This window comes from Octopus sinensis, linkage group LG20, assembly GCF_006345805.1.
Source record: "Octopus sinensis linkage group LG20, ASM634580v1, whole genome shotgun sequence".
In the NCBI taxonomy this organism is placed as follows: Eukaryota; Metazoa; Mollusca; class Cephalopoda; order Octopoda; family Octopodidae; genus Octopus; species Octopus sinensis.
Window position 1 is genome coordinate 10,836,375 of NC_043016.1, and position 12,452 is coordinate 10,848,826.

The window sequence follows — 12,452 nt, forward strand, 5'->3', positions numbered from 1 at the left end:
GTGCATGAGTGTGTACATGTATATATGTGTACATGCATATATATATATATATATATGTGTGTATATACCTGTTTTCCTCACATACTGTTTATATCGAAAAATATTTATGTCTTCTAACTTTTATTATGCATACTAACCACCGGTATAAAATATTTAATAATTTTTACCCTTGTATTTATAAGTTATATATATCGCCGCCTCAACGGGCCTCCTTGCCGGTGGCACGTAAAAAGCACCATCCGATCGTGGCCGTTTGCCAGCCTCGTCTGGCACCTTTGCCGGTGGCACGTAAAAAGCACCCACTACACTCACAGAGTGGTTGGCGTTAGGAAGGGCATCCAGACATAGAAACATTGCCAGATCAGACTGGGCCTGGTGCAGCCTTCTGGCTTCCCAGACCCCAGTTGAACAGTCCAACCCATGCTAGCATGGAAAACGGACGCTAAATGATGATGATGATGATGATGATGATGATATAAGCAAAACATTTAAACATTGAGATTTAAAATCAGATGTCACTACTGTTCATATCATCTGTGGATAAATTTTAAAATTGATGATATCACCAGCAGTGTCATGCTTGGATCGCAGGCGCAATAGCATTAAATAGCTATGAATTATAAATTTGTACGAAGAGTTAGGATGCTTAACAAGCATCCACCTGCTAGAAATAAGAGCTAAAGTCTTAAAGTTATCCACCGTACCGCACCAAGATAACAGAGAAAAACAGTATGCGAGGAAACAGATACATACACATATATATATATATATATACAGATACACATATATATTGTGGGAAATAGTTGAGATGGTAAACATTTTTAATTTTCATTCCTTTCGTGAATTTATCCTTTTTTGTGGTCTTGAGATTTCTACTGCTCTTTCTAGCACAACGCTTTCCTGTTTGGAAAACTCTTATTGTATTTCTATACACATATATATACATAAATATACACATATATACATATACACACACATGCACACATACACACTCATCTACATACACCAATACACACATATCAATCAATCAAACACCAGCATAAATGGATTTTCACAATCAATTCTTAAAATTTGTTTTTGTATTTACACAAGTACTTCATGGACTTTGTAACAACCATCACTGAGCATTTTTATATAGTAACAGTTGCCTCTAGCTAAGTATATACATAGCAACTAACTCTCTTACTCTTTTACTTGTTTCAGTCATTTGACTGCGGCCATGCTGGAGCACTGCCTTTAGTCGAGCAACTCGACCCCGGGACTTATTCTTTTTGTAAGCCCAGTACTTATTCTATTGATCTCTTTTTGCCAAACCGCTAAGTGACGGGGACGTAAACACCCAGCATCGTTGTCAAGCAATGCTAGGGGGGACAAACACAGACACACACACACATATATATATATATACATATATACGACAGGCTCTTTCCAGTTTCCGTCTACCAAATCCACTCACAAGGCATTGGTCGGCCCGGGGCTATAGCAGAGACACTTGCCCAAGATGCCACGTAGTGGGACTAAACCCGGAATCATGTGGTTGGTTAGCAAGCTACTTACCACACAGCCACTCCTGCGCCTAACTCTAGATGAATACTTAAATGAATATTAACTTAAAATACCTGGCAACAGTGACAACAACTAAATACTATCATTAAATAGCTACAGAAAAATAACATTTACAGCATTACAGTAATACCTTGCCTTATTGCAGTTCACCTATCGTGGTTCACCTTTCACAGTTCGTTATATTTAGGCTTACAACGATTCTTCTCTGGTGTTGCTTTGCATTTATAATAAATTAAATCTTTTCCTTTCTTTTTTTACTTGTTTCAGTCATTTGACTGCGGCTATGCTGGAGCACCGCCTTTTAGTCGAGCAAACCAACCCTGGAACTTATTCTTTTTTAAGCCCAGTACTTATTCTATCGATCTCTTTTGCCGAACCGCTAAGTAACAGGGATGTAAACACACCAGCATTGGTTGTCAAGCAATGCTAGGGGGACAAACACAGACACACAAACACACACACACACACACACACATATATATATATATACATATATACGACAAGCTTCTTTCAGTTTTCATCTACCAAATCCACTCACAAGGTATTGGTCGGCCCGGGGCTATAGCAGAAGACACTTGCCCAAGATGCCACGCAGTGGGACTGAACCCGGAACCACGTGGTTGGTTAGCAAGCTACTTACCACACAGCCACTCCTGTGTACAAATTATAATTAAAAAACAAAACAAATAAAGTACTGTTTCTACTTTGCGGATTTTCACCAATCGCAGGGGATTTGGGAACATGACACCCTTATTAGTTGAGGGATTACTGTACTCCTTTCTTTCTAGTGAATGTAATTTCCAAATTAAAATCAAATTCAGTGCAGCATTCCTATCCATTCGAAACTGGTTTCAACTTCTCAATAAAACTCTTCTATTTTACTCTTTAAATAACTTCATTTGAGTTATAAAGCTTATAAAGTGGAAATCCAAAGAAATTTTTATTGCAGTATGTTTTTAAATGGGTACCGAAAGGGATATGTCAGATCTGAAGTACCATAATCTGCTGCTGGTGTATTTCTGTGTTCTGAGAGTAAATTTCCTTTCATCATCATCATCATCATCATCATCATCATCATCGTTTAACGTCCGTTTTCCGCGCTAGCATGGGTTGGATGGTTTGACCGGTGTCTGGGAAGCCAGGGGCTGCCCAGGCTCCAGTCTGATCTGGCAGTGTTTCTACAGCTGGATGCCCTTCCTAACGCCAACCACTCCATGAGTGTAGTGGGTGCTTTTTACGTGCCACCGGCACAGGTGCCAGGGGAGTCTGGCATCGGCCACGATCGGTTGGTGCTTTTAACGTGCCACCGGCACGGAAGCCAGCCAAGGCGGCGCTGGCTTCTGATGAATATATATTTTTTCACAAGTCAAGCAGTTAATACTGTACATTAGGTTTCTGCCCTGAGGTTCATATTTACACGTGTTAATATTTGTCCTTCAGTTTAAGTGTTGATATAATGATCAACATATTTAAATTGATTGGCACTAAAACATTTGTCATTGCACTTAGATATCATGAAGTTTTTGTTACTGTTATTTAAATTGAATTTTTCCTTTGTCAACTTTTGTTTTGAGTTTTTGTCATCTGCTTTGAACAAGCTGGTAATTAAATTCTTTAATTTATCACTTTGATAATTTGGTAACATTAAATGTATTACTGTTCTGTGAATTTGGGTCATTACAAAAAGTAATAAATCTTGGTTCTAAGTTCTTTTTGGGGGGGTTGAGGTGGGGGGTCACTCAGAGTTATTTCATGAACATTTGTATTACATAATCAATACCATTTTGTATAAGTAAGAGAAGGTATTTTTGCTTCTTTCTTTTATTTCTTTTATATGTTTCAGTCATGAAACAGGAGTTGTAGCCATGCTGGAGCACAAAGTAGAAATCCCATGACTTCAGTGGGTCAGTTTTCTCTAAAATTCCATCATCAACAATAAAATCTCCTGGCTAGACAGGATGCTACATTTTGCATATACTAAGTGGTATAATTTGAAGCTCCAACATGTGTCTGTTTTTTGGTTGTTGGTTTCTTATAATAGTGTATATCTATTGTGATATTGGTGAAACTTTTAATTACCGTTTTTGTTGAGAAGTGGTAATTTTGAAGCACTCATCTCTTTTATAAATTTTGTAGTGACGCTATTTTGGAAGTCTTCAGCACGCATGTGCAGAGTTGAATTACTTCCGGTAGGCCACCGGAAGTTCCCTCATGTGCATGTGCAGAGAACTACCAACAGAAAGATTTCCTGCTGGATCTGTCTTTTTCGAAGCAGCAGCCGAATTGAGTGGACACGACTCAAGGTTCTCTCAAGCAAGCCAACACATAGAGAAGCTCCTTCTATGCTGGAATGAGACAGCATTTGGCTCACACAAGTTAACTAATGTGACTAGTTTTGCCCTGAAGGAAATATATGTATATATATCATTTGCGAATCCAGAAAAATAAATATTTATTGCTGTTGAAGATATTCGAAGTCTTGGTTTTCCTTCCAACAAATAATTTAATGTAACAGCATAAGGCCAGCACCCCTCAAGTGTTCCAGAGACCTTCATCCTTGTTACAATTTCAAGGCTTGCAATAAATTGTGCACATGGACGCTGAAACATCTACAAATTTTGTCCAAATTAGAAAACAGCCAGAAAGAAAATCTTTCCATGTGCCCTCAATATATCTCCTAAATTTAGTCACAGTTTTCCATTACATTTTGATATAGTTTTGTTCCAAGTTTCCCATTACTGGGGTTGCCTATTCTAGATCAAATTTGGTTCCCATGGCAGCATCTCTAATTTGTAGATAATTTTCCTTACTGAAAAAAAAAAGTATTGTTCTCAAGAAAAAGGCCGATACTATCTAATATAAAGTCTATGGTGAATCTACTCAGAATCACTGCATGTATTTTGGCACAATATTTGATTACTGTAATTCTTAAATCATGTGGAATATTCAAGTAGAGGCCTACTACATCAAAATGAACCAACAACAAATATGTTCCTGTTATTTTGGATAATTGCAACAGGAAATCAATGTCATGCCTAATAAAACCTTCTCATGGTTATAGCAATTTTACATATTCACCACCTACTTCTTTCACTGCATTATTAATTTCCTTGACCAATGTATTCTCTGTAAGCCATATTAGTTGCCAGGCTTTAGTTCAATATTGATAAGGCAATCTTTTTCCTCAGCAGTAAATGAATTATGATGATTTAAAACCAATTTTGCAGAGCTGCTTCACAATACAATGATGTATATTTGCAGGCATTTCTAAATAAAAGGTTATATTTCCCAGTTGATCCTCAGCTAAATGTTGATAACATTCATCACTTAATATGTCAAAAGCACCATTTTTAGAAGCATGGCTGGTGACTCTTGTTTCATCGTTTTGGAATTGTTAAAGGTGCAACCTTCTCTGATTTGATAATATTTTGTCGAACATAAGTATTCTGCTTAATTTGGAGGTTTGCAAAGCATATCAATATATTGGTGTGGAGGAATATTTCTTGTTTCTGTTGGGGTGTATTTTGATTCATTCCTAACCAGATATTCATCAGACTCACTATTTTCATCGACAAAAATCTCAACCAATCATAGTTTATAACAGAATTTGTAGATATCCTCCTCTAGTTCTTGATAGTTGTCTGTTGGAATAGTCATCATCATCATCATCATCATTTAACGTCTGTTTTCCATTCTGGCATGGGTTGGACGGCTTCACTTGAAAACTGGTAAGCCGGGGATCTGCACCAGGTTTCTACAGCTAGATGCCCTTCCTAACACCAACCACTCCAAGTGTGTAGTGGATGTTTTTCACATGCCGCCAGCATGAGTGCCATTTATCTGACATTGATATCAGCCATGACTACGGTCTCACTTGGCTTGACAGGTCTACATAAGAATGGTATATAACCAGAGGTCTTTTTTCACATGCCACCAGCATGGGTGCCAGTCAGACAACATTGGCATCAGCCACGACTACAATTTCATTTGGCCTGACAGGTCTTCACAAACACAGCATATCATCCAATGTTTGAAGGGTGCTTTTAAAGGGCCAGTTATGTGATAATGGTATTGGCCATGACTATGATCTCACATGGCTTGATGTGTCTTCTCAAACATGGCATATCACCAAGGGTCTCAGTCACCTATGGTGTAAATGAGGTTCAAGGAACAAGGAAAAAAATTGTATCAGGCACAGGGCACAAAATTTATGGCACATGGCATGAGGAACAAAATTTATAGTATTTGGCATGAGATACAAGATATGAAATTTATGATACATGGCACAAGGAACAAAATTTGAGGTATATGGCACAAATCATAAACCTCCATGAAGCCCAACATTCACCACTTTGTCCCATATCTTCTTGGGTCTACCTCTTCCACAGGTTTTCTCCACTGTTAGAGTGCAACACTTCTTCATACAGCTGTCCTCATCCATACACATCACATGACCATACCAATACAGTTGTCTCTCTTGCAAACCACATCTGATGCTTCTTATGTCCAACTTTTCTGTCAGGATGCTTACACTCTGTTGTGTATGCATACTGACATTACACATCCAGCAGAGCATACTAGCCTACACATGTCCTCTGCAGTTACAGCACATGTTTCACTGCCATGTAGCATGGCTCTTCACACACAGGTATCATACAGTCTGCCTTTCAATGAGCGAGAGGCCTTTGTTACCAGCAGAGGTAGGAACTCTCTAAACTTTGCCTAGTCTAATCATATTCTAGCAGCTATGCTCTCAGAGCATCCACCCCTACTACTAACCTGTTTACCTGGGTAATGGAAGCTATCAACTACTTCTAGTTCTCTCCCCCCACCCCAGCATGTGATGGAATCTATTTTCTGTACATGGTTAGAGTCATAAATTTTAACTAACATGGGATAATTATATGAAGAAGAAAAGTTAATAATATATTAGTTAAAGAGCAATATTGTTTTCTAAACAATTCTAACTTTCCAAGCTAATCAGTGGTTATACTTTTATATTTACATACTGACCCATCCATCATTTCTGCTGCTTTACCCTATATCTCTTTCTCACATTCACCTTGTAGCTTGGCCACATCTTTCTCTCTCTCACTCACTCAATCTCTCTCTCCCTCTCCTTTCAGATGAAGAAGCCTATAAGTCACCCCTTCAGCAAGACATCTGTTCCTGACCTTCTATACTTATTTCTTATCCCTCAATTCTTTACCCCATTCATCAGTTGATGGATTTTGTCATGCTGGTACCTGGAGACCTTACCAGTGCTGGTGCTGTGAAAAAATTTCATCAGTACACTCTCTAGAGTGGTTGGCATTAGGAAGGGCATCCAGTTGTAGATACCATTACAAAGTAGGCATTGGAACTTGGTACAATGTCATGGGTTGGGTGGCTTGTCATTACATGTAGAACCATTCAGCCCATACCAGTATGACAAAAGGGACATTAAACAATGATGATGACAACGACGACAACGATGATGGTGGAGGTGATGATGATGGTGATAACGATGATGATGACGATTCCTTTAGCACTACTTAGGTAAATATGCTGGAGTCTGTTAAGCTGATACGGTAATAACAAAACTGAAATATCTCCAAAGTTGTTGCTCATTCTTGCAAAGAAAAAAAATTTATAGAAAGAATATTTGTTACATAATTAAAACATGGAGATAATGAGTTTAAGTTCACCTGCAAGTGAATTTTGATGTATTTCTACTTAGAAATCTTTATTCTACATTTCATCAGCTTAGCTAATCAGTTCCAGAGATCACTTGGAAGCAACTTTAGCCTCAAACCTGAACATAATAGATTTTAGCTTATTTTTACCATTGAATGTGGAATTTAACTTCTGGTTTTGAATTACATGTAATGGTTGCATATCGTATCCAATATTACATTAATCATGCACCTCATAAACTTTGTCTAGGAGACTTTTTTTTTTCTTAAGCATACAATTTACATATAACAGATAAATTTCCATCATCATCGTTATCATCATCATCATTGTCATCATCACCATTATCATCATCATTTAGCGTCTGCTTTCTATGCTGGCATGGTTTGGACTGCTTGACTGAAACTAGTAAGCTGGAGAGTTGTACCAGGTTCCAATCTGATTTGGCATGGTTTCTACAGCTGGATGCTCTTTCTAATGCCAACCACTCCAAGAGTGCAATAGGTACTCTTTATGTGCCACTGGCACAGGTACCACTTACATAGCACCAGCATTGGCCACAACTATGATTTCATATGCCTTGACAGGTCTTCACAAGCATGGCATAAGGCCAAAGGTCTTGGTCACTTGTCATTGCCTTAGAGGAAATAATAAAACTACTCACTGCATGAACTTGATCTTCAAGACCTCTCTTTATTGGAAGAATTAATGCCCTTAGAATTGTTCGGGCATCCTCATTGATGGCATGCTGCCTGATTTGCTGTGATAAACTTTCCAGAGCTTCTTCACGATGAGCATAACTTTTTGAGTAAGTTTTAGATACCTGAAATCATAGCAGAAAATAATAGAATACAAATTTCTATTGGCAAGAAAATAAGCACTGAGTATAATGCATCGATACAAAGCACAAAATTTGTGGTGTAAATGAGGTCCAAGGAACAAGGAACAAAATTGTATCAGACACAAGGTACAAAGTTTATGACACATGGCATGAAGAACAAAATTTATAGTACATGGCACATGGTATAAACTTCTGGCATGGGACACAAAACATGTATGAGATACAAGATATGAAATTTATGATACATGGCATAAGGAATAAAATTTGAGGTATATAGCACAAAGCATAAAACTTGTAGTATGAAGTACAAAAGTTTGTGGTGTGTGGAATAAGGAAAAAATTTTTGGTACAAAGTACAAGGCATAAAATTTAAAGAATGAGGCACAGAACTCGTAAAAGACACAAGATAAGAAAATTGTAGTACATGGTACAAGGCACGAAATTTGAGTACAAAGTACATTGTTCGAAACTTGTGGTATGAGGTATAAGATACAAAATTTGTGACACAAAGGCAAGTGGCACAAAAATTGTAGTACGAGGGACAAAACTCAACTCAAGCTACAAGGCACAAAATTTGTAGCACATGGCACATGGCTCAAAACTTCTTGCTTGAGATACAAGCTACAAATTTTGAGGGATGTGATATGAAATGCAAAACTTGTGATTTAAGGTACAAAGTACAAATTTGAGGCATTAAGCATAACAAACTGGATATGATGCACACAAGACATTGTTATAAAACCAAAAACTGGTTGTTTGGATTTACTGGCATCATATTATTTCTTATAATACTAGCATTCCATTGGTTACATGACAAAGTTTCTGAGTGATCCAATCAATGGAACAGCCTGCTAATGAAATTAACATGCAAGTGGCTGAGTACTCCACAGACATATGTACCGTTAATGTAGTTTTCAGTGAGATTCAGCATGACACACAGAATGTGACAAGACTGGCCCCTTTGAAATACAGGCACAATTTGTTTTTGCCAGCTGAGTGGACTGGAGAAATGTGAAATAAAGTGTCTTGCTCAAGGAATCGAACTCAAGACCTAATGATTGAGAGGCAAATACCGTAACCACTAAGCCGCACACACCTTCTTATAAACACAGCAGTTAAATCACTCTCAGAATAAACATGAAAACAAAAGCAAAACGAAACGACCGGTTGGAGTTGCTGCTGCAACATGGAAACACAAACAGTGCAGCGAGTGAGAGGTGTCAAGTGTGCTTAAGAAACCAAAACGTGTTCAATTACGATTAAACATAATAATCTTTTATAACAATAATTTGAAAGCAATTAACACGATTGCCTGCAGATTATCAGATAATCGTTCTGCATGAAGCCAATGATTATAGTTATGGATATATTATGAGAATCTAGGTGCAAAAAGTGAAATTATTATAACGATTCCGATAATTATTATTTCAATGCTTTTTCCTTTCTTTCTTGTTTGCTTTTTTATATTTTTTTTTTCATTTTCATTTTTTTTTGTGAGTAAAACGATGTAAAGTGATTAAGGGTTGGGAAAGAGGGGTGATTGTGGCTTTTGATTTTAAACTAAAGCTAAAACCAGAAGTTTGTGTGTTTCTAATTTCTAATTAAATATTCTATCGTAAAATAATAGCATATAAATTAAGTTTTAGATTCAATTTAAAATGTTAAAAATGTGACAATTTGGTTATATTTAGTCATACGAAATAAGAAAACAAAAGTACAACATGATACTTGCATTATAATACAAATATAATACAAATATAATACAAATATAATACAAATATAATACAAATATAATACAAATATAATTTATGTACTTTTTGTACTTTTTTATGACTTATTCTATATATAAATAGTTTCTTTTTAATTGATTTTTGTTTTGTTTTTCTTTTGTTTTCTTACTTGATCATTTTTATATGAAATTGGAAATAAAAGAAAATATTATTACAAAATGGTAATGCAGATTTAGATATGGTCATGTGACTGAGAAGCTTAATTTGCAATGATATGGTTGGTTCTTGGTTTGATTCTAATCTCTGGTGTTGGTAGTGGTGGTGGTGGTGGCTGTTTTGGTAGTAGTAGTTGTGGTGTGGTGGCAGTAACATGGTGATGGCAGTGGTGGCAGCAATGATGGTGATGGCCACTACAATGACCAGGAGGAGGACAAGGAAGATTGATAAAAGGGGACAATGAGAGAATGAGGATGGGAGGATGGACAGATGGGATGATGGGAGGGGAGAAAAAGAAGAGGAAGGGGAAAGATGATGATGAGGAAGAGGAGTGGGTGAGAATGTAGATGTCAACAGAAGACACCTGTTCACAAGGTGCTGTACATTGTGGCCAAAACTCTGCATAGAATTAAAGGTACTACCCAGTCAACATGCAGGAGGTGGAGTACTGAAGTGGACCCCAACTGGGTATTTTTGTTTTCGTTATTGTTTTTATACAGTTAAATATAATAAGCCAAACCAACCAACAGAAGACCTAGGGGTAGACCAAGAATGATCTGAGACCTCCGTCTGAGACACAGACCATGGGATTGCATCTAGAAAGTTACCCTCCCAGGCACAAGTCTGGGCAAGGTTGTTTATGGAAGACCAGCAGTCGCCCATGCATACCAGCCTCCCCTCTCCACACCACCAGTGTTTACCCAAGGGAAAAGCAAAGGGGCCGATACAGCTTGGCACCAGTGACGTCGCAACTCATTTCTACAGCTGAGTGAACTGGAGCAATGTGTGAAATAAAGTGTCTTGCTGAAGAACACAACATGCAGCCCAATTTGGGATTCGAGCTCACAACCTCACGATCGTAAGCTTGACGCTCTAACCACTAAGCCATGCACCTTCACATAATGAATGAAACGGTTGAATAATATCCACAGTCTTAGTAGGTAATGCTTGGGGATCCATTTAGAAATTATAATGACAACTGCTTCTGATAAGACCCTATGGAGGAGGAGATGCCTGAGGATTATCCCTATGTCTGGCAAGAGACCTAGGGGTAGACCAAGAATGGAATGGTTGGATAATATCCATAGTCTTGGTAGGTCATGCTTGGAGTTCCATTTAGAAAGTATAATGACAGTTGCTTCTGATAGGACCCTATGGAGGAGGAGATGCCTAAGGATTCTTTCATTACAGCTTCTGATAGGACCCTATGGAGGAGATGCCAGAGGACTTTACAACCCATGACCCTCCCAGGAGTAGTGGGTGGGTGCAGAGGAAATGGTTGAGTGATTGGATGGTTTTACAATGATGCTATTTGAAAATTTATCCAATAAAGTAAACAAAAATTTTCAGAAATTAAATATAACAACAAAAAAAAATGAAAAAGAAAAAATGCAAATAAAATGAAATTCTTAAGAAACAAAAGAAAAATACATATATTTACCAAATGCATGCCAAATACATTGATGGCTGCTGAAGCTTCTCGCATATCTTTCTCTGTTAAAGGTTCGATATCATCTTTGCTTTCTAAAGTATATTATAACCAACAGAAAGAAATTTATTAAAGGCTCAAAGAAAAAAATAAAGAAAAAAAGGAACCCCAAAAAACAGTAAAAGTAAAGGTTCGGAAAATCAAAAAAGAGATTAAAATTTATGACTGCCACTTTTTATAGAATACTAGCAGCATAGCCCGGCGTTGCCTGGGTATGTAAGAGCCCCTAGTAGGCAACGACTAATCCCAATCTAGTTCTTTCCCTCTAGGGAACAAACGTGCATGTGTAGGTTGCCATGTCTTCTCTTCACTCGAATACTTCTATGTATACGATGTTCCTTGCTGTCTCCCGACAGAAAATGTGTTGCATATAAAAAGCTTAGATTCTTGACCCCATGTTGAATTTATCGATTTTTTTCAGAACTGGGGGAACTTTTCAAAATTTTCGCTGCGGTAGTTTTGAATTATGACATTGGGCTATGGGTGTGTCAAGTTTCATCAGAATCGGTTGAAAGCCGTGGTCAGGGTGAGGGTACAACCTGACAGCCACACAGACACACAGACAGACAAAGTGCCGTTTATATATATAGAGATAGAGAAGAGATAGAGATAATTCCTTCCTATCTACAACCCTACCCCTTCCATCCCTTCACACCCCGAATTCTTTTTTGGTTCATTAAGGATTCTATACTTAGCGCATGCATGGCTGTGTGGTAAGAAATTTGCTTCCCAGCCACATGGTTCCAGGTTCAGTTCTACTGTGTAGCTGTTTCATACCAATACATACATCTAAAGCAGGGGTTCTCAACCACTTTTTTTTTTTATATCTATGGACCCCTTTGATTATTATTTTATTCTGGTGAATCCCCATAGCTAGGAGTGGCTGTGTGGTAAGTAGCTTGCTAACCAACCACATGGTTCCAGGTTCAGTCCCACT

At 37.7% G+C, this 12,452-nt stretch overlaps 1 protein-coding gene across 1 annotated transcript in view; it reads right to left on the reverse strand.

The window, feature by feature from the left end:
- The window catches only part of LOC115222571 (centrosomal protein of 104 kDa-like), a 185,608-nt gene that overhangs the window by 110,085 nt on the left and 63,071 nt on the right, over window positions 1-12,452 (reverse strand). Inside the window, exons 12-13 of the mRNA XM_029792847.2 lie at window positions 11,468-11,550; window positions 7,904-8,062 (exon numbers count right to left, since the gene is read on the reverse strand). Coding sequence (XP_029648707.2) covers window positions 7,904-8,062; window positions 11,468-11,550 — 242 coding nt within the window. The remainder of the gene's footprint in view (window positions 1-7,903; window positions 8,063-11,467; window positions 11,551-12,452) is intronic.